Source organism: Ipomoea nil, unplaced genomic scaffold (genome assembly GCF_001879475.1).
Source record: "Ipomoea nil cultivar Tokyo-kokei standard unplaced genomic scaffold, Asagao_1.1 scaffold3147, whole genome shotgun sequence".
NCBI lineage: Eukaryota > Viridiplantae > Streptophyta > Magnoliopsida > Solanales > Convolvulaceae > Ipomoea > Ipomoea nil.
Window position 1 is genome coordinate 571,806 of NW_017619575.1, and position 25,454 is coordinate 597,259.

Genomic DNA, 25,454 nt, shown 5'->3' on the forward strand with positions numbered 1-25,454 from the left:
TTGTAATATGGACACATTATTTTTAATTATTTCGGTTTAATAATTTTATATCTTATGTATAAAAATTTAAAATAATACTTTTAGTACTATTGAATATTGAGTTGACTAACAATTATCTTAATTATTAAAGCAATTAATAGGTATCTAGCTTTAAAAAGTTTTCAAATATATGAATTATACATAGTAGCATAGAATCAATTAGTAAGACAATTATATTAGGTAATCTAATTAATAATTTATTTTTAAAAATTATATCCTTTTTTAATAATGAATATTTTCTTAAAGTATATACATAGACTATGGTTATCAATATAAAATTAAAAGTACACACACACACACTTAATGTATAATATTAATAATTATGTATTGTTACCTTTTTTGATGTAATTATTATGGTAATTTATATACAAATATATTTTTTTATACTCAATGTATAATATTATTGGCATGAAATAAATTATACTTACCTTAATATATAATTAATTTTTAATATAATTTTCTTATTTTTATTAAAGGTAATTATTCTGATAATTTTTCTTTCATTCTTTTGTGTAATTATTATGGTAATGTATTTAAATATTGAAAGACATTAGAACAACTATTATAATTAATATAATTAATTAAATTATTATGAACAGATACTACAATGTAATAGAGCTAGTAGCATTAAAAAAAAAATTAAATTATTATGGTAATTGTCACAATATTTGGTAATTATAATTAATATAATTAATGAAATTAAGAAATATAAGATTTCTTCCATAGAAATATTTGTGGCAATTTCATTAAATTACAATTAATAAAATATGAATTATAATTAAAGAAATGAAATTATAAAATTAACAAAACATAAATATTTCTAATTTTTAAAATATACATACATACACTTATGCACTATAATAATCATACAAAATTTAAAAGTTACTTTTTAAATTTTTAAATATAATTTTTTAATTATAAATTATAATTAATGAAATTATATTATAGAACTTTCATATATACATATTAATAAATATTATGTGTATATACAATGAATTATACAATCATATAAGGAAATGCGTCGAATTAGGGTTTAAATTTATTCATTCAAAATTTGAAATTTACATTTTTTTTTATTGAAGTCTAAGTACAATTCTCTTAGTTATTAATTTATTATTCATATCTTTAGAATTATAATATATGAAATACAATTAGAAATAAATCGACTTAATTATGTGAATTTCTTCTATATATTTATCTAAATATGTAAATGATTAGAGATTATATTATAAATACAAGATTTTAATTTTAATTTTGTATGTTATGAAAATAGATATTTGACCAAATATATAATAGTCCAACTATATTATTATATTGTACATTTTAACATCTTTTCATTTTTTTCTATTTTTTATTTTAAATTCATAATAACAAAAACAATTCGTGGAACGCACGGGTAAAACACTATATTTTAAAAAAAATACAATTTGATAAATATCAAAAATTAATTAGTACAATATCATTTCGGTTTATAATAATTAAAGAAAAAAAATAAATAATTTAAATATGTGAACCGATGATTTCAAAAAGAAATTAATATATAGTTTCAAATAAATATAGTATGATTAGATATACTTTAATTAGTTTTAATTTTATTAATGAAATGACTTTTCTTTATCACTTTTTGATGGGAGACGGTGTGAGTTGCTGGAAAATATTTTAAAAATAAAAATACTTACTAATAAAAAATAATTTTAAAATATTTTTTAACCCCTCATAACATGTGCAGATCTTATATTTTTTTTTGAGAACAATTTGATAAATATCATAAATTAATTAGTACAATATCATTTCTGTTTATAATAATTAATTAAAGAAAAAAATAAGTAATTCAAATATGTGAACCAATGCTTTCAAAATGAAATTAATATACAGTTACAAATAAATATAGCATGATTAGATTTAATTTAATTAGTTTTAATTTCCTTAATAAAATGATTTTTCTTTATCAGTTTTTGATGGGAGACTAAGGGAGTGTTTGTGTTGCTGGAAAAAGATTTTAAAAATAAAAATAATTTTAAAATTTTTTTAACCCATAAACATGCAAAAATTTTATATTTTAAAAAAGATACAACTTGATAAATATCATAAATTAATTATTGCAATATCATTTATGTTTACAATGCGAATAATTAAGAAAAAAAATAATTCAAATATGTGAACCAATGATTTCAAAATGAAATTTATCTATCTGTACTATTAATAAAAGTAAAATCCTCCTTTTCAACATTCCCGCCCAAATTAATAAGAATATTAATTAATTAGTAAAAAATTAATAAAGTTTATTTGGTAACAATAATACTTCTAATTGAGTAATTGACTAATTGACTAAAATGAAAAAAAGAAATTGTCAGGTATTTTAATTAAAAATGGAACAAAAATTAAAAATTAGATGGAAATATTTCAATAATAATATTCTACATCATCAATAGTAAATGCATATTTTAAACAATATAAAGGTAAATTAAAAATATAACAAAAATATTTCAATAAAAATATTATACATCATCAATGAAAAATGGAACAAAAATTAGGTAAAAATATCACTTCATCTAATATTCTAATTGACTAATTGACTGAAAATAAAAAAGAATAATTGACTGAAAATGAATATGATATTACTAATTGACTGAAAATATAAAAGGATCACTGACTAATATTCTATCATTATATATTTTCACAAGAGTCACCCATCCAGATGGACTAAAGGTGTTAGCTCTAGACGAAGATGGACGGGATTGTGTTGCTACTACCAATGTCGTCTACAAAGAGGTTTCAATAATGTGTAAATACAATCGTTGATATTATATTTTTTTTAAATGACAAAATTGCTATATATCTAGACAAAAAAAAATATATCTTCCATATATACAAATGAATTAAGATAGCAATTTTTTCATATAAATGAGTTGCTGGAGAACGAGCACATTTACCTAATTTATAAAAAATACTAATGATAAATAAAATCTCCAAAATTGCAGCACCGCATGCGTACATCTACACATTAGCTATTAATTTGAGCAATTATTTGCTCAAATTCAAGCAATGATAACATCAAAACAGATAAATGATTCAAATCACATATTTAATTGCACTATATAATATTTGATGCTCTAATTTAAATAATTATATATCAATCCAAATATTCTTAATATATTACAACAAATATATTCCGTGCATCGCACGGGCGCAAATACTAGTATAACAAGAACCAATTGCTGGATTTGCTGCGCCTCCTTCTTCAGTCACTTTCACCGGTAGCGGAGAAGAAAATTGAAATGGGAAGTTTTGCTTCTGAAGAAGTACAAGTGCAGGTAAGGAGTCACTTACTTGGCAAAAGGTATCTAATTGTACTAGATAACTTACAGTTAGACAATTGGGGTGATATCCGAGGATGTTTTCCTGAACACAACAATGGAAGTTGCATATTGGTAACCACTACACACTTTGATCGGTATGTCTTCAATGGCTTGAAAATCTATATTCACAGCATGACTTTGCTAGATCCAAATGAAAGTTGGGATCTGTTTTGCCGTACCCTTTCTAAGGGGAGTATGTCAAGATCACCTGAATTAGAAAAAATTAGGGGCAATATTATAGAGATATGTGATGGACTACCATTGACAATTGTTGTAGTTGCAAAGCGTCTATCTAAATGCAACGACGTGTTAAAGAAATGGGAGAAGATTAAAAAGGAAATAGAGTCATTGGGGATTCTTGATCGCAATACTCTCATTTTTCATTACAATAAATTGTCGCAAATTTTGAAAGTTTGCTTTCTATATCTTGGAGTCTTCCCAAAACGCAAAGAAATCCAAGTCAAAAACCTAATTGGGTTATGGATTGCCGAGGGATATTTTGAGCCATTAGAGTTTGAAAAGAAAGAAAGTCAAGGTTATCCATATTTACAAGAGCTTATTGAAAGAAGACTTGTTTTAATATGCAATCAGAATTCTAATGGCAAAATTAAGACTTGTAGGATGCATAGTGCCATGCATAGCTTCTGTGTTGGAGAAGCTCAGAAAGAGGGTATTTTTTGTGCTGTAAATACTCTACAACATTCAGGATTGCCACTAAGTGATTTTGCGAATTCAAGTCGTTGGTTAAGTTTATGCAAACATAGTTTTGACTATTATGTTTTGTTTAGTTCGAACAAGCCTCGCTCCATTTTCTTCTTTGATGAAGATCCTAAAACTTTTGTTCCCTTCAAGTTGTTAAGAGTTTTGGCCTTTGTTCCTTCTCCATTCCTTCAAAGAGTGTCAATGCATTTGGGCGATTTAATTTTTTTGAGATACCTATTTATAAGTAAGAGGTTTGAGGGTTTGGGTAATATACTGTCAAAAACCCCAAATTTGCAGACACTTATTGTTTCCAGTGATGAACCACAAATTGGAGCACCTACAATTCATTTGCCATCCACAATTTGGAAGTTACCACAGTTGAGACATCTTGAACTTGGAGATATGTATACGATGGATCCTCCCTGCACGGTTAAAGCGAAATTGCAAACACTATCTTGGGTGAGTCCAACTCATTGTAGAAACTTAACACTATCCTTGGTGAGTCCAACTCATTGTGGAATGGAAGTGTTTCCAAACTTAAGAAAACTGAAAATTTTCTATAAAGATGACTTAGAGTTCAATCGCACTCATGGATCTTCAAGCAATCCCATCATTTTGGAAAATTTTGGATATTTAAAACAGCTTCAGAGGCTAAAGATTTCTGTTTCGGTTAGCTGCGCTGTGGTATATACTGAACGATTTATGTGTCCTTTACAACTGCAGAAGTTGAGTTTGAGTGGGATGAATCTTTCTAAGAGAGATTTAACAGTAATTGGCATGTTACCGGAGCTTAAGGTGCTCAAGCTTGAAAATGCCTTCCTAGAAAGAGTATGGGAAGTGGTTGAAGGAGGATTCCGTGAATTAAGATTCTTGCTTGTGAAAGATAAAAACCTCCTGCAGTTTTTGGCTGATGAAAAATCCTTCAAACATCTTGAGCGTCTAGTTCTATGATGTTGTTGCTATTTGGAACAACACGGAGCACTCAAACATTGATTCTATTCCAAATGAGTGTAGGATGAAATTGACTACCTACAATTTCGTTGTGACTTCCTGCTACAACAATTAGACAATTATATTATTTTTAAAATAAATATATAATAAAAAAATAAAAGAGAAATAATTTTAAAAAATAAATGTAGTGTCAACTATTATATAATAATAATGCATATTACATGTAAATTTATAAATTCGTTGTAATTGCCAACGCTTAACATCATTGTAGTTTATCCAGTTATTGTGCGTACCTTCTACAACGTGGCCACACGTGGTGTTGGAAGTCATCAACTCTCCTTAATGCATGTAAATAGTTGCTCAAAACCATTTCAATTGTCTCTATATTTGTATCCTGCAATATTTGCAAAAGATGCAGAAAAGAAGTAAGAACATAAATTAAGAATTATGCCATTGGAAAATGAAAGACGCAATACATAACTCACCCCAGTACAAAAAGGAAGAGTTATAATTTTTCTAGTCACTAATCCATTGTATTTATAGGTAGAGATAGAGAATGTGAGAATTAATTTCTTTTTATATTTTCAATCAATTTGCCTAATTTCTGTTTCCTTTTTTCATTAGAATCCTTTTATATTTTCAATCAATTAATAATATCAGTTTCCTTTTTTCAATTTATATTGACTGGATTTCACAATGGTATATTGGTATTGCATAATATTACCAATTAATAGCTTTTATAACATTTCCATTTTACATTTGCTTACCAAATAAGTTTTATTAATTTGACCAATAAAATATTTCATTAATTTGACTATAAAAGTTTGAGCGGGAAAATTACATAGGAGGATTTTACTTTTATATATATATAGATATAGATTTTTAATTCACATTGTTTAGCAAATGACATCTTAAATTGATTGAGTTGATGACAGCCTTATAATTCTTTTTATTAATTTAGTTCTCTTTATTAACACTAATTTATTGAGCCTATAAACCATTCCATGCAAGAGTTATATTGTACAAATTCTAAGTAGTAACGATACCTACGTTGCGTATGTATATTGATGTCATTGTATGATGTGAAATAAATACTCTCGATAGTAAATATAATATAGGGAGAAGTGTCAAATAAGCTCATGTACTATTGTTAAGTGCTCAATTTCCATCATGAACTAAATTAAAGACTAATTAATCACACTTACCTACTAAATTTGTTCAATTAGCTTTTTTTGCAGGTAAATGATTTTTTTTTGCAGGTTACCAATTCAATTATTAAAAAAAAAATAGAGCCACCGACTATCCTCGCCGGACAGCCGGATCTGGACCTCAAACATGAGGTCCAGATCTTGACCTCATATTAGACAGCCATGACTGTCCGGCTGTCCTCGCCGGACAGCCACGACTGTTTTGAAATGGCAGCTGTATTCTTTTTTAATAATTTTAAAATTATTTTTAATAATTGAATTGGTAACCTGCAAAAAAAAATTAATTGAACAAATTTAGTAGGTAAGTGTGGTTAGTTAGCCTTTAATTTAGTTCATGGTGAGAATTGAGCACTTGATAATAGTACATGGGCCTATTTGACACTTCTCCCTATAATATAACTTTTGTATTTAAAGAATACAAATCTGATTGTTGTTAATACTATTATAGTCAAACATGTCACATATAGTATTCCATTTACCTTTTATATGTGATTTATAGATTATTACACAAAAATAAAATTCACTTAATATAAATAATAATTACGAGTTTACTTCATCACTCAAAAAAGATATAATTAAAATTAAAATAACTAATAAAAACGACAACGAAAATAAAAGTCATTATCATGTCCTATATGAATACACAAAGATAAGGCAGCTATCGAATCAATGCTCATATATGTTTTTTTTTTTTTTTTTTTTTTTTGGGGTTCATTATACCATTAATAAATATTTAAGCTGCTCTTACTTTAATTTTTAATACTTTTTAGATTTCATACTTTTTTTTTTAACTAACAAGATATATAAGTAAATAATTTCCCTATTTGTGCTTCTTTAAAAAAAATTAATATTTATCGAGTTTAAAACCTTGTTTAATTGGAGTAAAGCATTTTTAACTTTGATTTACGAAAAAATTTACCCTAGTTAATTACCTAAAGGTGCACTATATATAAGTTCTCTTTGTGTTCCTAGCTGACAAATTACTATAAGGAGGTACGGTAAACCATCATAGGTGCCCATAACTGAATGACACAAAGCGAAGAATACCAATAATAGACAACTCCAACAAGGAGTCAGACTTAGAATCTTGTGGTTATTAAACCAACTGCCAAACAAACTCGTTTTAAGTTGTCCCCAAAATACTAATTAAGTAATAAAATATAATTGATCAAATTACAAATAATTAATGAAAATAATAATAATAACACATAATAAAGTAATAAACCAAATAATTGAGAGACAACATTTAACAAAAATGTCCTCAAAATATATTACAAAAACCCTTTCAAACTCCAAAAGCATACAAAAGGACATCCATCTTATCAAAATAATTAGTTAAATATCCCATCACCCTGGGAGTTAGGTTTTAATTTAGTAATTAATTATCTAAAAAGAAAATTAAACGATTATATTAAATGTATTATGCATTATTTTATGTGGTAAAGACATTGTCAAGTTGTCATCATCCATGCTTGAATCATATCGCAGCACTCAATTTGTTATTTGTGACAATCTAAAAAACGATCATTAGCATTCATGAACTCACTTTTAAAAGGATATATATGTCCAAGTGAAAAGTGATCATCATATGCAATAATAATAATATATTATTGTTAATCATTATTATGCGAAAATAATAAAAACTAAAAGTGTTTTTTAGATTTTTTTTTAATATTGAAATAACAAAAAAAAAGAAAAAAGAGGAAAACAATATAAAACTACCTGGAATGAGATTGCTTTTTTTCTTTTATAAGGAAGGGGATATCCTATATATACACACTACTTGCCTCAAGTGAAGTTTGAACTTATCACCTCCCACTTAAGAGAGTAACCCGATACCAGTGAATCACAGGTCACTTGGTTTTAATAGAGTATTTAGTTAAGAGAAGTTGAGTTCTCTAAAGCAACACATAGAAATTTGCTTAGCTTTAGATAAACATAAACTATTAGAACCAAAATGGTGCATGCCACGATTATCTTGCAACGATTGTGAATTCCGTGTAAATATAATAATTGCCAATAAATGCCATCTAACAAATACTTGTTGGATGACATGCATTAGTCTGATGAGTTTTTAGATCTCTGACAATTTTACTATATATACATGTCACGTTATATTGTAATCATTATTTTCGAGAAAAAAATGGAAGAAACGGAAAAGCAACAAGAAATTGGGGCTTTTTGGATAGCTTTCCGGTAAGGTGAAGAAACGAATAGGAAGAATACTACGTTAAGAATAAAACAAAAACAATATAACAACAAACATTGTGGTTTCCAATCTTCCTTATTTGTGCTGTGGTTGTAGTTGATGTTGCACTCCAAAGTTCAACACGCGTATAATGGCCTATTGCCAACCTTACTACACCTATAAACTAGGTGTCAATACAGTGACTTAATCCCTATGTTTGCCCCTGGGTTATTATGTGTTTTATTTATAATCATCGAATTTACAATTATCATCTTTGATTGTTCAATTGTTAAAAAGTGAAACTTTTAGTTATCGCTAGCTAAAGTTAAAATTGATAAATTTTCAGTAATACGAAAATTGAAAATGATACATTTTTAATAAGTGAGAAATTTTGTTTGATCAATTTTGAAATTAATGATTAATATGAAAATATATAATTGTCAAGCAACAATCAATATATATGCACACACATGTATATTAACTAAACTCGCAAAAAGAATGAAACCACTATCGTAAATAACTAAATAATAATGTATTGCCCACGATAGAAATTATGTGCAAAAGGCCCGCAATTGTTGAATGAACTGTATCTCTTTTTTGTGTTAGTTTACCTAAGTTGAGCCCTTACTGTTGGTGGGGCAGGGCTCGACCTTCGAACCGTATGTGGGACAAGTTTTTGCCTCATACAGCTCGATCTGAAGCTAGCAGCAGCTGATCAGGGCAGGGATAAGCTTGTGAAGAAGCAATCTTATCTTGAAATAATAACATTAACAACTACACTGTCACTATATGAAGGTACGCATTGGGTAAACTTCGTTCGTATGTAAACTACACAAGAGAAATAAACTGCATTAGGAAGGCCCGTCACACTCAACCATCCTGGGGGCTAACCATACAGAAAAGACAAATCGCACTAAGAAGACTTGTTGCACTCGACCGTCTTATGTAATAGCTCACAAAACACACAAGAGAGGTAAACATAATTATGAAAGTCCGTCACACTCGATTAATAAATATTGACAAAAATTAAATTTGTGACATTTAGATATATAATATTCATGCTCTACTTATTTGCCTGCACTTTTGGGGCTCATAGAATGTTTTTTTTTTCTTTTTTTTTTTGGGGGTGAAGACTCGGAATGTATATGAACATTATATTATTGTGGTGGTAGCCAATAGTGATTGTTCAAACATAGTGGGGAAATATTGGACCGTCCACTGTTAACAACAAATATTCAAAATGTATGTGGACATGTTCAAGCACCCTTATCATTTGTTCAAGTTTAGTGGCGCTTGACGTTAACAATCAACTCAAGAATGGAAAATCATATAATTTTATTAATTATTTTATAATATTAATATTTATTATTAATTATAAATAAAATTTAAAAATGTCAAAAAATACATAATGCCTGTTATTATAAATATAAAAAAATTATACGATACCATTTTTGTAAAGAAAATACTAATTATTTACAAAATATCACAAATTTTTTTGAGATTTTTTTTTATATATTTATAATAGTATGCAAAATGTGTTTCAATATCGTAAAAATTTTAGAATAAAAGTTGCAAGCTTTCCAATAAAATTTTAAAACTTAAATTATTTAAGGAGAAATGACACGTTTTCCCTCCGAGTTATATACTTAGCTTATAGCATTTTTCTCCCTAAATTATTCATGTAAGCACATTAACCCCTCAATTATTCTAAAAGTCACGATTTTTTCCCTCGATATATTAAATTGACATTTTTACTCTTAAAGTATACATTTTATTTATTTTTCTTCTCCGACAAATTATTACGTATACGTAGGGATAACCACGATTCAATTCGAACTGAATCAGACACTATAACAATCAGATTAAAATTTTTCGGTTATGATTCAGATCCAGAACCCAATATTTAGATTTCAGTTTATTAAAATTATGAATCGAAAAAACTGGATCCTGAACCGTGAACTGACGGTTTCGAATCCGGTTCGCGATTTTGAACCGTCTTTATTTTTAACTTTTAGTTTTTATTTTAAAATAGTTTAAATCCAACAATAAATGTATTTTATTTTTTCAGTTCAAAATGAACCGACCGTTTCAGTTTGCGATTTTAATAAACTCTGAATATCGAGTTTCGATTCTATATTGTACTTGGAATATTTCAGTTTGCTTGCTATAGTGTTTGTTTGGTTTGAACCAAATTGTGGTTATAATTTGTTAAAGAAGAAAAATAAATGAAATATGCATTTTAAATATGTATTTTAAGGATAAACATGTCTATTTAACATTTTAAGGAGAAAACAATCACTTGAATAATTCATAAGGAAAGGGTGCTATAAGTGTATATATCGGTGAGAAAATGTGTTATTTTCCCATAATCCCATTATCTAATTTAAAAAATTCGTAGCCTCTAGTGAATGTGGGTTTGAAATTAAAATTCTAAACCATATATATATATATATATATATATATATAAAAAGTGGCAATAAATCAGAAACCACGAACCGCAAAACGGTCCAAGTGGACGGGAAAGTCCAAACCGGGGTGGACAAAAGAATAGACCGTTGGAGGGGCCGGAGCGGTGAGGTGGCAACCTTTCAGGATAAGTAAAACTACCCACACGCTTTTCTTTACACAAGGCACGTAAAGTGCACGCTCCTTTTGGGAGGCTTCTATAACAAATGCGAAAGGGGAAAGAGTATCAGAATTCAGAACTATACCCAAACTCTCAGAGCTCCATCTCTCTCTCTCTCTCTTAATTTCTTTTCAATCTTGCTCCAATCTCTTTAATCCTCTGAGAATAGATATACAAAAGCTGCTGTGTATTTTATTATTTTTCTGGATTCTTTTGTGTGTGTGTGTGTGTGTATACTGTGAATTGATCGATTGATTGATCAGTGTTGAAGTTGAAATTGTGGAATTCTCTCTGGAATATAAATTGTTTGGTTGGTGATGGAGATGGGAGTAGAGTCTCCGGAGATGGTGGTGGTGGCTGGAGGAGTAGCGATGGAGATTCCGGCGTCCGATGATGGAGCGACGTCGCTGTCCCCGCCGACTATTCCGCCTTGGCTTCGCCAGAAGCTGTCGGAGGCCAAAACCTCTCCGCCTACTGTTGAAGAAATCGAAGCCAAACTTCGCGGAGCCGATCTTCGTCGACAGGTCTCTCTCACCTAAACTAAAATTTCACCTAATTTTCAAAAAATAAAAAATAAAAGAAATCTTTTCTTTTAGACTCTAAATTAAACCGAACAAAAGTATTAGTGCTGAAATATTTCTTTCTCTCTTGGGTAATTAGTTCGTGAAGATTAAGTGTAGTCCAGAGAAAGTAGAAAACGCGACTTCTTATTTTGCTTAAGATCAAAATTACAGCTTGTTCAAGGAATAAAATATTTAAGTTTTTAACTTGCTTCTATATTTTGCTTTTTAGTTAAACTCCTTCAAACTTATTTTTCACTCTATTGTATAGAGTTCGGCGGGGGATTCTTGTATTGCTGTTGCGATTCCTTCCTCCTTTCTTTTTCTTTTCTACCTTCTTACTTTTTGTTTTTTTCCACCTTTGACCTGTTTCTTTAAAAAATAAATTCTCCTTAAAAAAGTCTGTTCTTGAATACTTAGGCGCAGCAATCAAGCCAATCATTAATCTCTGTATTCCTTTCGGTTCTCATATGTTCCCTGCTGTTAATATTTAATTTTGGATCATCCTACAAAGAGTGTTTTCTAAATTTCCTAATATATGTGTTTGTACTGCGATGTCAAAAAGAAATTCTATGAGTATCTGTCAAGTAAAGCCAGGCCGAAGCCACGAAGCCCCACACAATCTATGGCTGGAGAAGAAGACCTTGGGCAACGCCTCGAGGCTAAACTTCAAGCTGCCCAGGAGAAAAGGTGATCTTCTGCTGAAATGTTTTGATAGAGGAGTTTATTACTTGTTGATAGAATTTGTCTAATTTGGTTGCACATTTCAGAACCCTATCTAGTCTTTGTCATAAACCATTTGGAATTACTTATTTATGTAGGGCCTTTTGACATGAGGTCAGTAGTTAATTGTAAATATTAAATAGCTTTCTATGTGATGATGTGATCATTTTTTAGGTCCCTGTCAAGGTAATGATCTGAGTCAGTAATACGGATTAATCTTCATTCCTGTATTTATTCCTGGAAAACTAGGAACTATTTCTAGTGAACTACATAACCTAACTAGAAATTGGAAAATGTGAAAAATAATACTTTAGGGATCACTTTTGAAAGTTCTATGATTTCCAACTTTTGATTTTCTGACTTGCAGGATGAGCATTCTTGCTAAAGCCCAGATGCGGCTGGCTAAGCTTCATGAGTTGCGGCAAGCAGCTAAAACTGAAGCAGAAATGCGATTCAGAGAAGAGCGAGCTGAGTTAGGTAACAAAGTGGAATTGCGGGTTCAGCAGGCTGAGGCTAATAGGTTGCTTATACTTAAGGCTTATAACCAAAGGAGGGCTACTCTGAGGGAGAGGACATCTCAATCATTATTACGAAGAATCGCTCGAGAAAGTAAGTACAAGGAGTGTGTAGGCGCAGCCATTTGCCAGAAGCGTGCGGCAGCGGAAAAGAAGCGAATGGGATTGCTGGAAGCGGAGAAGAGGAAGGCTTGTGATAGGGTCATGCAAGTACAAAGAGTGGCAAAGTCTGTTTCTCACCAGCGAGAGATCAAGACGAGGGAAATGAAAAACAAGTTAGAAGACAGACTACAGAGGGTAAGTAATTCCAACTTCAATAAAAATATGTTATCAGACTTTATTGTTGTTCTTCTAACCTCAGAATTTTGTATGGTATATAGGCAAAGAGACAGAGGGCAGCATATTTGATGCAGAGAGGAAGACTGCATATTAACAGCAATTACAGTAAAATGCATGAGCAAGCTGATCACCTCTCCATAAAATTAGCAAGGTACATGAAGTACAATTTACTGCCAAAGTTAACCTTTGAAGGTAGAAAGAAGTAGTGGTCATACACAGTTGGCTCTTTTGTTAATCAGTTAGTACTAGGCTTCTTCACCTTCTGTCATCATATATAAAATATGCAAAACTCCTTTTTGCAGGTGCTGGAGGCAATTCCGTAAGCAGAGTAAAACCACCTCACATCTTGCTAATGCTTATAACGTATTAAATATCAATGAAAGCTCAGTGAAGATGATGCCATTTGAGCAGCTTGCACTTCTCATTGAATCTAGTTATGCTCTTCGGACTACAAAGGCCTTGCTTGATAGACTTGAATTCCGTTACAAGTTGTCACGTGAGTTTACCAGTGCTTCTAATGCCTCTAGTTGGGATGATATCGATCACCTTCTTAAGCGTGTTGCTTCCCCTAAAAGAATGGCTAGACCAAGGAGATCTATCTCCAATGGGGATGCAAAGAAAGCAGGTTCTTGCAAACCTGCTGTAAGATCCCCTGTTAAGTTGTCACGGTACCAGGTTCGAGTTGTGCTCTGTGCTTATATGATACTAGGTCATCCCGATGCAGTGCTCAGTGGTCAAGGCGAACGTGAGGTTGCTCTAGCAACATCTGCAGAGAAATTTGTCCAAGAGTTTGAACTGTTGATTAGAATAATATTAAATGGGCCAACACTGACTTCAGATAATTCTACAGTAGAACGTAAAACTTTCAGGTCACAGCTTGCAGCTTATGATTCAGCATGGTGCTCTTATTTGAATAGTTTTGTGGTGTGGAAGGTTAAAGATGCTCAATCGTTGGAGAAAGATTTGGTGAGAGCTGCATGCCAGCTTGAAATCTCTATGATTCAGACATGCAAGATGACACCTAAAGGTGATAGTGGTCCTCTTACTCATGATATGAAGGCTGTCCAGAAACAGGTGCGCCCCTACTTACAAATCTCTCTTGGCCAAATTCTTTTCAGTCCAGTGCATCGGGTTTTAACTTCCTTATTTGCTACTTCTGTGTGAGTAATTTTGAATTTTTCTCTTCTTTTGATGCAGGTTACTGCAGACCAGAGACTTTTAAGGGAGAAAGTGCATCACCTAAGTGGAGATGCTGGTATAGAGCGCATGGAAAATGCACTCTCTGATACACGTGACAAGTATTTCCAGTCTAGAGAAAATGGATGCCCTGCTTCTCAGAGTCCCTCATCTTCTGTTGGTCAAACAGTTGAAAATAATCATTTTATAGAGGATAGTGTCAGGCCTAGCCGTGTGGTGAGGTCCTTGTTTAGGGATGGGTCTGATCCAAAGGAATCTAGTGTTTCAGCTCCTAGCACTAACAACCCACAATATGCTGCTGAGGGATTGGACTTGGAGAATGAGTTGATTGTGAATGAATGTGTGCATGGACAGAATCTTGATTTTGCTGATAGTAGAGATGAGCTTGAAGCTGGTATCAAGGTTAGTGTTTTTGAACTTAAAAATTTCTCAATTCTGGATGTGATCTGTTGTTAAATACTTCTTCAATGGTTACGTACAAAACATTGAATTTGGTCACTCTTACTGTGCACTGTGCAGGCAAAAGTAAGAGAGACAATGGAGAAGGCATTTTGGGACAATATCATGGAATCCATGAAGGACAAGCCTAACTACAGCTGCATTGTTGACCTAATGAAAGAGGCAAGAGATGAACTTTGCAATGTGGCTCCTCAGAGTTGGAGACATGGTATTACTGAAGCTATTGATCTGGACATTCTCTTTCAGGTAACTAATAAATCTTCATTATTTGCTTTTTAACTGGCATCATGACCTGACCTTCGATCCTCCACTGTTTTCCTACCATCTCAGTTGCTAAGCTCGGGTAAGCTAGACATAGCTTATCTTGGAAAGATCATGGAGTTCACGCTGGGCACTTTGCAGCAACTGGTCTCTCCTCTCAAGGAGCATGAGCTAAACACAGATCACCAGAAGTTATTGACAGAGCTGGTTGAGATTTGCCAGGCCAATGATGGGTCAGAGAATCCAGTTATCTTCGCATTAATTAGGGGTTTGCGCTTCGTGTTAGAAAAGATCCAGGTAAGAACGCTTAAGAGCAATTTGTAATTTATTTTTAATTGGTGATGCTTATTGGATATTTGAATTAGGTTACACTTTATATGAACTGCACACTCTCTCACTAGGAGTGGTGTGCCATGGGAAACAGGAAAGTGGTGCATTAATTATTTTTCATCATTGCTAGACAATCATTGTACTTTGTAACTGCTTTTCCCAATAACATAGCTGTACTGGATGCATGACATTTTTAATGTTGGCAGGAACTCAAGCAAGACGTTAGCAAAGCACGCATTAAAATGTTGGAACCAGTTTTGAAGGGGCCGGCTGCTTTTGATTATCTGGGGAAAGCTTTTATCAAGCGTTATGGGCCTCCCTCTGATGCTATTACTGCCTTACCGTTGACAATGCAGTGGCTTTTGCCTGTAAGGGAAAACATGGATCAAGAATGGAATGAACACAAAAATGCGCTCTCTGAATTAAGACAGCAAGGTACTTCTTCTCAAACCTTCATTCCAAATACCACACTTCGAACTGGAGGGAGCTTTGCCGTTAAAACGATGGGAAACCCAAAATTACTTTCTCCATCTACTCCAATGGATTTAATAGGTAAATTCAACTCCTAACCCCTAAAAATTGCCCATCCACACATTTTCTCCCGCTTCTCAAAATCTAACAATGACAATTGAATCTTCTTCTTGCCTTCAGAATGCAATGGAAATAAAGTCGATTTATGTGTGAGGCTTGGCTTGTTAAAATTGGTCAATGGGATAACCGGTCTGACACAAGAAATGTTGCCAGAAACTCTGAAGCTCAATCTCCTTAGGCTAAGGGGTGTCCAAGCAAACATTCAAAAGATAATTGTAATTGCTACCAGGTAAACTGCAATTTCCTTGACCCATACACATAATATTCACACATTTATTTTCTTGAGACTTATATATTCTTCCTCCTATCTAAATACGCAGCATTCTAGTCCTACTCCAGACGCTTCTTAGTCTAAAAATGGTAGGCAGTCCAGCAGACATGGAAAGGGTGTCCCAAACCAGCGTCAAACGCCTCTCTGAACTGCTGGACTCTGCCAAAGATGCCGGTATTCAAGACATCATCTCAACCCTGTCCGAAGTGCTGGAGCAGGACAACTGTGTGGACACGACAAAGCTTCTTCAATCTATGAAGAATATTTCAAGCAGGATGCTATCTAAGAGCCTGCAATCCGAGGACCCTGTCTTCCTTCGAGTCTCCCGCGCCATATATATGGCTGGACGAGGAGCTGTACTCGGAGGCGCTGGGGAACAGGGAAAGCAATTGGCAGAAAATGCACTGCGTCAGGTAGGAGCAGCGGCTCTAGTTAACGAAATCATGGAAGAAGTAGCTACTGTATTACTGGTCGCAGCTTCCGTGACAGTCAATGTTCACGGTCCTTGGTACGAACGTCTGATAGGAGATATGTGAAGAAAAATTAGCATTCATTTGTACATATGATAGTGTCTTCTAGAATAATTGGCATTGTATTTATTGTGCATAAATAATAAAAACACTACTGCGTAATCCTTGCTAGTATGTATTTGTGTGGTGAAGTGTTCCCAAAATGTACAAACCTTATGGTGAAGTGTTCCCAAAATGTACAAACCTTATGTAATTAATTTGCTTTATACATCTGTAATGAGAATTATTGTCTGTTTAAAGACATACATATTGTAAAAAAACTGAATCAAAAGTTTAGAAGACAGTGAGTGAGAGAACCAGATAACCCAACCCAAAAGTGGGCAATTGTTATACCATGGACTAGGATTCATATTGCATTGTGTGAATCTTGATACAAAAATTTTGTACCTTCAATTAACATATTTTGTACATACACCTAACAATTTTTGTACATATAAACAAATAACTTGATAATTGCAAACACATAATATGATAGCTACAAGTACAGAAACTATACTTTAAATACAGAACCTGACTTGATAATTGCAGATATAGAATGTGTCAACTAAATACAGAATTTGAAAGTTATTTTTGGACCCGGGTCGTCCATGGTATACACATGCATGTTGTACTGCTGTCATTTTGTACCATTTCAAGCTACAAGCTAATGCCTGGGCAGTATCATGGGTCAATGGCTGCCATCTCCCTGACATTCTGGAAGCGCCTTCTTCGGTGAAGGAGTCCAACCAGATACAAGACGAATGAAAGTGCAATGGCGGAGTAATCAAACGTATCTATGACATTTTGACGGCCTGCAGAATGATGGGCATCATTGGTGTGCTCAAAACAACAGGGAACAAATTATGCAGATACATTATCCGGGGCATGAAGTGTATACATAGAGAGGGATCAAACTAGACTTGTGTACCTATTCGAAGAAAATCGAAGGGGCAGAACGTATAAAGGAGACCCAGGAACATCTGCAAGAACAGAGCAACCAGCATTAGCTTAAGCAAAAAAATTGGAGGTTGGGGGCAAACCAAGCTAAGTTGGTGACTTGGTAATCACAAGGTTACAAAATTCAACTCCCAGTTGGTTTGAGCCAGTCAGTTATACATAACCTATGCTGGTTTACCTCTTTGTGGTCCTTTGCCGGCTAGGATTATAAAGCGAGATTTACCCCGATCACACCCTTGAGTAGTGGTTGCAGATTTCTCTCGTCACTCATCTCTCATCTCTATAGCTTAAGGATATGAAAAAGCTAGATAAACTTACTGCACAAATTCGCAATTTGTTTAGATGAGCACCAGGTCTATCAGGATTCATCATTTCACGAAATAATCTCTTGACGTATAATGGCAAACAAAGCACTTTCTGCAGAAACAAGACAGAGCAAGGGAGTTATTGAAGCATAATAACTAGACTGGTTATCTACAAATAGATATTCCAAAAAGAACCATGAAAAAGCTCAACGCACTAGCATGAAGCCATATGTGCCCCCAACAAAAAGCCGATTATATTTTCGAATACTTCCCAGAACCTCAGTAACTTCAACTTCCCGAGAGTGATACAATGATGCCTCAGGTGTCAACTTAGTTATCTGTTTCGAACACATAGGACAGTTGCAAGGCTGAAGGGCTGCACTATAGTTCCAGTACTGCAAAATGCAGCCTCCTGTCCAAATAAAAACAATAGTATAGAACATAAAGCAAAGGAATTCATGCAAGTGGATTAAGCTAAAACCGAAACCCAGTAATTTGACAACATGAATGTTAAAACATCTTCCCTACCGTTGAAGTTAGTACAAGTGTAGGGAACAAACCCAGCCAAGTTGGTCAGGCTGTTGATTCAGTAGTCACAACTCACAAGATTACAAGTTGGACAACTCCTTGTGATACTTTGCCGGCTAGGGCCACAAAGACTGGGTTTACTTAATGCACACAATCAGGTGGCTACAAGGTGATCATTTGTTTAATACTGGAGCATATGTTCTTCCATTGCTGCAAGTTTTACTGGAAAGTGCCACCAGAATTTTGCACATTTCCAATCTTGAAGAAACACACCTAATTCTCTGTGAGCTACAAAATCAGTCCGCTTCAAAAGTCAAAAGTGGATGTGCCCCCATATCTACAATAATTCATTGACATATTTTTTTCCATTTCCAGTAAAAACCCAATCCCCATTCTTTCACCAAATACTGGTAAGTTCAAAACAGAAAAGGAATCTAAGTTTCGTGATCCCACTGCTAGTAAATAGTGGAGTAATTGCTTCAAACAAACACAAAGAAGATGCTAAAATTTTGGCAGAGCCATACCGCAATACCAATGACCGCAGGGGCCGCGGCAGGGGACGACGAAATTGCTGAAGCATATAGGGCAGCAATCGTCACTAGGAGGGCTATCCATCCTCGCACTCATCGCAGTTCCCGCCTCCTTGTTCTCCCTAGCAACCGCGCTCATCGACAAGGAGGCTGAATCATCACCATCCGCATTCCTCTGACCAGAAGCCGACGCGGTTATCCACTCCGCTGACTCGCCGCGAAACGGCGATATTTCTTCGCCTCCATCCTCCTCCACCTCTCCACCGTTCGCTGATTCGTAACTGCTCACTTCCTCCTCAGTCCTCCCCGATGCGGATTCGCGGAGCTCCGATGAATACGAAGGATTCGTGGCTTCGCTAGTACTAGTGCTCGCAGCGACGGAGGAATTGTCACGATTAGGGTTCTGATGAAGGTGATGGTGTCGGTGAGAGCTCGGAAGATTGAAGAAGAACCTCTTCATCCCAGTACTGATTATTGCAGCGTGTCCCGAATCCCTCGTGTGTCAAAACCAGAAAGCTTCGAGCCTCCAGGGGGTTTGATCGCAAATAGAGTTTATACAGAGAGAAGAAAGTACTCCGTAAACACTAAGAAGAGAGAGAAAGCTGTACAGAGAGAGAAAGAAGAAGGATCGAAAGATGGAGAATGGAGACGAAAGGATGACGTGTTTAGCGGATGATCCTGTAAGTCCGAGTCAAGACAAAACGTCGCCAGCCTGCCAGGTATTCCCTCAGTGGGGGGCCCTCTCCTTGTTTATCTTTCTCAATCACTACACAATCTTTATTGCGTGAACCGTTAGATTACGGTCCAATAAACATAAAGTACATTATCTTACATTAGAATGTTCATTATTCTATTTTAACATCAAAATAAGAATATTTTAAACTATGATCCACATAAAACACAATATTTTAACAAATTATGTTGTGGAACCATGTCTGCATTACAGGGTGAATACAATTCCAAAATGACGTCATTTTGATGGAAAACAACATCATGTCAATTTAAAAAATATATATATTTTTTCGTCTTCAAGAAGTCTATACTCATAATTATAGAATTCTATGTTCATAATTTTTAAACTCTATATTCATACTCTATATTCATAGTTACCGTAATAGTATATTCACAAATTTTTATGTCCATAAATTATTTTGACAAACTTTTTTTAAAAAAAATCTGATTGGTTAATGTAACAAGGTGTTGTATTATTCGTTAATGTAACATGAAATAAAAGGAAAAATAATTTAAAATATGTTTAAATTACCGCTAATATAAATAAATATACTGTAGTACTGTACAAGACTACGAGGGAAATGTGGTTGTCATCTGCTGGCACTAACAGATTTTGCGGCAAAATAACGACCGTATTTACGCGGCGACTGGTTAATGGGTATCTATAGTTGAAGACTAGGCTAACACTAGATTGGTTGGGATGTCACAAAGAAATGCTAAAATCCAGATATTTGCAAGCTTCAATTAGGCCATGCTTCCTCCATAGCCAACCGCCTCACACGGCGGCCACGCACCCATTTCCGGTATAGGCCGGCAAAGAACAGAACCACAACCACTATAACCGCACAGGTATCAAACAACCCATAAATTCCCAGTCTACCTGCAAAATACCTCATTTCTCAGCATTTCGCCCCATCAAGATTGACAATGCCTCATTCATACGAGTAACGAGATATATATTGGATGAGATGATGACATTGTATTCTCATACATGCTTTGATTCAGCATAATGAAGTATAGAATCAACAAATTCCAAAAGAACAGAAGGGATTTTACCAGTGGGAATGAAGTCAAACTCACATGTGCGGTAGATCCAACCTAGCAAAAGCTGCAATAGGAATTTGTAAACATTAAGAAAGTAGAAGTGGATTAACTTCTAAATGCATACACTATCATGTGATAGTACATGTGTTTCCACACTTTATGCACACAACATCATATTATAGTACTCTGTAATATTTTTTTTGACTAACGAGAAAAACTCGTAGCTACTACCCAAGGGTGTACACCCCTCCTTGTGACCTTAGCCGGCAAATGACCATAAGGAGATAAACCAGCCTAGGTTGCCACTACTTCATGCAATTTTGAAGATACTACAATGTGGCTGCAGAAAACATAGTATCAGTAATGTCTTATCTTGGATGCCTGATTGATTTAGATGCAACTTGGTAAAGCTGAGGAGCAAAGCCACTGAAGAAGTTAGAACTAAGAAGACTTCGTCAGTCCTCTTTGATGTGAGGTCACATTAAACCGAGTTAGTTTTCTGTTATTTTGTGAAATGATAAAAGAGATAATACATACAGTGTGTAAGACATTAACTTTCGCTATATGGCTATATGATAATAAGGAAGGTAGTGGGGCTAAATATTCCAAGATTTCTTTTTCTTGTGAACTCATCCAGTGGAGAAATGAGAAATATGAGAGGATAGCCCGCATGGGTAGCTCAACTGGTCATAGAGGTGAAAGTTGGAAAGAATGACCAGGGATCAAGTCTCACCAGTGGCAGTGTGAGAACAACCTCTCAAAGTGAGGGGGGCCTCTGTGGTTCATGTTCAGTTGAGTTACCATGATTTACATCCTCCCAGATGCTCTGTCGGGCCGGGGTGTGAGGATATAGTAACAAGGACGATAGACTGATCTCAAAACCTTCTAGTCCTAGTCTCACCAAATCTACTTCACAAGATATCTCGATGTACTAACGACAACTTCACAAGATATCTCGATGTACTAACGAAAGAATTTAGCAAAAAAAGACGGATGGCATTAGTCAAGTTTCCATGAACTTACAGCCACAAGGCGCATCATATTATAGTTTAGTCTTATTTGATGCGGATCCAAAAGCATGTCCATAAGTGCCCAGAAAACTCTTCTAAATAAGAGAGGTATCTTCTGTGAAAAAGAATATAAAGTTAAACAAAAAGTTGCCATGTACAAAGTTAACATGCAACCTCAAAAAACATACTAGTGCCAGTTAGACAATATACCAGCAAAAGCCCATTCAAACCCCCTACGTATAGACGATTGTACTGCTGAATGCCCTTAAGGAGGTCAACAACTTCCTTTTCCTGTTGAAAAAACAATGATGCCTCCGGTGTCAGCTTGGAGATGGAGCAAGTGCATATGGGACACTTGCAAGCCCGAAGTGCCCCTCTATACATCCAGAGTTGCAAAATGCAATTTCCTGTGAATGGAAAAGGAATGGTTTAGAAAAACACAGTTAGGGAAAATCATCACTTTATTTGGGAGGGATGCCTACAATGGAAAATGCAGGTTAAGGTTAGAGAAAAGTTTCTAATCTTCTATGATACGTAGGAACTTCCATATCCCAACTATGAGAGGAATCTTAAGACCCCCAACATGTTCAAATTATCTGACAAAGCTAAAATATTGAACTTAGCTGCAAGTTTGGCTTGAAAGCACTAATAACGGATTATAAGTTTGAACATAACCCATTATCTAACTACTCTTTTTTGGGGTAACCCAGGATTTCCACGGTCGGACAGTATCGATCCCTTGATGTTTGGTTAAGGATGGATGGTTCCCTTCCACTTAACCACACCCCCACACCCCCAAGGTTCCAATAATAACTACTCTGTAAATAGTATCTACATATGATTCTCAATGTCCAGCCACAATCAAGGAAGAAATTGATATTTATTGTGTTAGCTCAATCCTTGAAATATGCAGTATGGAAGCCTGTATTCACTAGATATACACACAATTGAAGCATGGAAGAACTCGATACTTGATGACTGAGTTAGCTCAATTCTTGAAACATGCAGTATCGAAGCCTGTATTCACTAGATACACACAATTGAAGCACGGAAGAAATGGATTCTTGAAGACTGAGTTAGCTCAATTCTTGAAAAATGCAATATAGAAGCCTGAATTCACTAGATATACACACAATTGAAGCATGGAAGAAATAGATACTTGATGACTGGGTTAGCTCAATTCTTGAAACATGCAGTATGGAAGCCTGTATTCACTAGATATACACACAATTGAAGAATGGAAGAAATGGATACTTGAAGACTGAGTTAGCTCAATTCTTGAAACATGCAGTATAGAAGCCTGAATTCACTAGATATACACACAATTGAGCATGGAAGAAATGGATACTTGATGACTGGCTTAGCTCAATTCTTGAAACATGCAGTATGGAAGCCTGTATTCACTAGATACACACAATTGAAGCATGGAAAAAATGGATATTTGAAGACTGAGTTAGCTCAATTCTTGAAACATGCAGTATAGAAGCCTGAATTCACTAGATATACACACAATTGAGCATGGAAGAAATGGATACTTGATGACTGAGTTAGCTCAATTCTTGAAACATGCAGTATGGAAGCTTGTATTCACCAGATATACACAGAATTGAAGCATGGAAAAAATGGATATTTGATGACTGAGTTAGCTTAATTCTTGAATCATGCAGCATGGAGGCCTGTATTCACTAGATATACACAAAATTGAAGCATGGAAGAAATGGATATTTGATGACTGAGTTAGCTCATTTCTTGAAACATGCAGTATAGAAGCCTGAATTCACTAGATATGCACAAAATTGAAGCATGGAAGAAATGGATACTTGATGACTGAGTTAGCTCAATTCTTGAAACACGCAGTATAGAAGCCTGAATTCACTAGATATACACACAATTGAAGCATGGAAGAAATGGATATTTGATGACTGAGTTAGCTCATTTCCTGAAACATGCAGTATAGAAGCCTGAATTCACTAGATATGCACAAAATTGAAGCATGGAAGAAATGGATATTTGATGACTGAGTTAGCTCATTTCTTGAAATATGCAGTATTGAAGCCTGAATTGACTAGATATACACAAAATTGAAGCATGGAAGAAATGGATATTTGATGATTGAGTTAGCTCAATTCTTGAAACATGCAGTATAGAAGCCTGAATTCACTAGATATACACACAATTGAAGCATGGAAGAAATGGATATTTGATGACTGAGTTAGCTCAGTATAGAAGCCTGAATTCACTAGATATGCACAAAATTGAAGCATGGAAGAAATGGATATTTGATGACTGAGTTAGCTCATTTCTTGAAACATGCAGTATAGAAGTCTGTATTCACCAGATATACACACAATTGAAGCATATCCATCAAACCCAATAAATCTGACTAATCAATTGCATTTGATGTTGTCTACGAACTAAAACTAATTATTTACAGATGAAGAAATTAGTCGAACAGTAACTGGGCACTACAGAAAACTGGACTTTAGGATCTTCAAGATATTATCATACAAATACTACAAAAACAATGCTTTGACTATTAATCATGGATTCAACCAAAAAGGGAAGAAAAAAAATACCGCAAAACCAGTGGCCGCAATTGGTCCTGCAAGACACGGTGAAGTCCCCGAAACAAATGGGGCAACAATCGTCCTCCGGCGGCTTCTCCTTCCTCTTCCTCTCCATTTCTTCTTCCCTCGTTTCTATATCAGTGAACCCGCTGCCATTTTCACTCGAGCTCTCTATCATCGCTGTTTCTCTCTCTCTCTCTCTCTCTTAAAGCACGGAACTTTTTTTGGGGTTTAACTCCGCATTACATATACCCCACCCACCTTCTTGCCATTTCCGTACATGTAGAGCCAGATTGTTTCACTCGAATATATATGCAGCAGAAGCACAAAAAGAGTGGAGCGGAATTGTAAGTATACACGTATGTCGTAAGTATACGGTGCAGATATGTCGTGGGATATAGCCTGAAGGTGGCAATTCACCGCGAAACGCTTTCTTGGCGCCGCATGATAATGACGCGTGGATAATGTGTCCTCCAGCGTGGGCCCCACCCTCCTCTTATTTTGAAAGTATCTTTTATCCGATATATGTCCTAAATTCTATTCGAGAGATTAACACCAAAAAGAAAACATTAACAAAAAATAAGTGATTTTTTGTAAGCATTGTTCTTTTTTTTTTTTTTTTTTTTGTAATACCTTCACTTTTAAGTTTTAATACTTCAAATAATGTCATATTATGTGAACAAATTTAAGAAGAATTTTATATATCTAGTTACATTAATAAAGTTTGTTTGAAATTATTTTTCATTTATTAAATTTAATCCAAATATATAAAATTTGTGTTTAAAATTACAAAAGTATTATTCCTTCCGTCTTATTTTACTATCATATTTACTATTCTTTCATCAAATCAACTATTTTTTCTATGCTTAATTTTTTTGAATATTTTTAAATTTAATTTTATTCGTTCAGTAATATTTTTAATTTAATTTTTAAATATATAAATTTTATATACT

At 34.1% G+C, this 25,454-nt stretch overlaps 4 protein-coding genes across 6 annotated transcripts; 2 read left to right on the plus strand and 2 right to left on the minus strand.

The window, feature by feature from the left end:
* Positions 1-3,245: 3,245 nt before the first annotated feature.
* Positions 3,246-5,051, plus strand: LOC109167049 (putative late blight resistance protein homolog R1C-3). Its single transcript, XM_019315953.1, has 2 exons — positions 3,246-4,569; positions 4,609-5,051. The coding sequence occupies exons 1-2, from the start codon at positions 3,318-3,320 to the stop codon at positions 5,049-5,051; spliced, it is 1,695 nt and encodes a 564-aa protein (XP_019171498.1). The 5' UTR covers positions 3,246-3,317.
* Positions 5,052-11,099: 6,048 nt separating this feature from the next.
* On the plus strand, positions 11,100-17,090 carry LOC109167189. The gene is made up of 11 exons (XM_019316152.1): positions 11,100-11,597; positions 12,199-12,323; positions 12,724-13,168; positions 13,252-13,361; positions 13,513-14,284; positions 14,408-14,809; positions 14,927-15,112; positions 15,197-15,424; positions 15,664-16,009; positions 16,109-16,277; positions 16,369-17,090. The coding sequence occupies exons 1-11, from the start codon at positions 11,391-11,393 to the stop codon at positions 16,853-16,855; spliced, it is 3,477 nt and encodes a 1,158-aa protein (XP_019171697.1). The 5' UTR covers positions 11,100-11,390; the 3' UTR covers positions 16,856-17,090.
* A 209-nt stretch (positions 17,091-17,299) lies between these two features.
* Positions 17,300-19,958, minus strand: LOC109167190 (E3 ubiquitin-protein ligase RNF170-like). Its single transcript, XM_019316154.1, has 5 exons — positions 19,143-19,958; positions 18,306-18,502; positions 18,104-18,202; positions 17,757-17,808; positions 17,300-17,640 (listed from the first exon to the last, which is right to left on the minus strand). Exons 1-5 carry the CDS (start codon positions 19,606-19,608, stop codon positions 17,510-17,512), a joined length of 945 nt encoding a protein of 314 aa, XP_019171699.1. The 5' UTR covers positions 19,609-19,958; the 3' UTR covers positions 17,300-17,509.
* Positions 19,959-20,376: 418 nt separating this feature from the next.
* On the minus strand, positions 20,377-24,902 carry LOC109167300 (E3 ubiquitin-protein ligase RNF170-like). 3 transcript variants are annotated; one of them, XM_019316323.1, is made up of 6 exons: positions 24,511-24,899; positions 22,145-22,341; positions 21,948-22,049; positions 20,937-20,988; positions 20,600-20,760; positions 20,377-20,569 (listed from the first exon to the last, which is right to left on the minus strand). In XM_019316323.1, the coding sequence occupies exons 1-5, from the start codon at positions 24,677-24,679 to the stop codon at positions 20,621-20,623; spliced, it is 660 nt and encodes a 219-aa protein (XP_019171868.1). In that variant the 5' UTR covers positions 24,680-24,899; the 3' UTR covers positions 20,377-20,569; positions 20,600-20,620. The 3 variants fall into 3 exon arrangements, with proteins under 3 accessions (XP_019171868.1, XP_019171869.1, XP_019171867.1); XM_019316324.1 differs by having other exon boundaries at positions 20,377-20,760; positions 21,948-22,046; positions 24,511-24,902; XM_019316322.1 differs by having other exon boundaries at positions 20,377-20,760; positions 24,511-24,896.
* Between the last annotated feature and the right edge of the window lie 552 nt (positions 24,903-25,454).

Coding starts and splice junctions, on each gene's coding strand:
- LOC109167049 (XM_019315953.1), top strand. CDS start 3,318: ATGGGAAGTTTTGCTTCTGAAGAAGTACAAGTGCAGGTAAGGAGTCAC. Junction 4,570..4,608: donor ACTATCTTGGGTGAGTCCAA/CTCATTGTAGAA, acceptor TGGTGAGTCCAA/CTCATTGTGGAATGGAAGTG.
- LOC109167190 (XM_019316154.1), bottom strand. CDS start 19,608: ATGAAGAGGTTCTTCTTCAATCTTCCGAGCTCTCACCGACACCATCAC. Junction 18,503..19,142: donor CTGCGGTCATTGGTATTGCG/GTATGGCTCTGC, acceptor TTATTTGGACAG/GAGGCTGCATTTTGCAGTAC. Junction 17,809..18,103: donor ACAAATTGCGAATTTGTGCA/GTAAGTTTATCT, acceptor CTGTTCTTGCAG/ATGTTCCTGGGTCTCCTTTA.
- LOC109167300 (XM_019316323.1), bottom strand. CDS start 24,679: ATGATAGAGAGCTCGAGTGAAAATGGCAGCGGGTTCACTGATATAGAA. Junction 22,342..24,510: donor TTGCGGCCACTGGTTTTGCG/GTATTTTTTTTC, acceptor TTCCATTCACAG/GAAATTGCATTTTGCAACTC. Junction 20,989..21,947: donor ATATGATGCGCCTTGTGGCT/GTAAGTTCATGG, acceptor TTCCTATTGCAG/CTTTTGCTAGGTTGGATCTA.
- LOC109167189 (XM_019316152.1), top strand. CDS start 11,391: ATGGAGATGGGAGTAGAGTCTCCGGAGATGGTGGTGGTGGCTGGAGGA. Junction 14,810..14,926: donor AGCTTGAAGCTGGTATCAAG/GTTAGTGTTTTT, acceptor TGCACTGTGCAG/GCAAAAGTAAGAGAGACAAT. Junction 16,010..16,108: donor TACTCCAATGGATTTAATAG/GTAAATTCAACT, acceptor TCTTGCCTTCAG/AATGCAATGGAAATAAAGTC.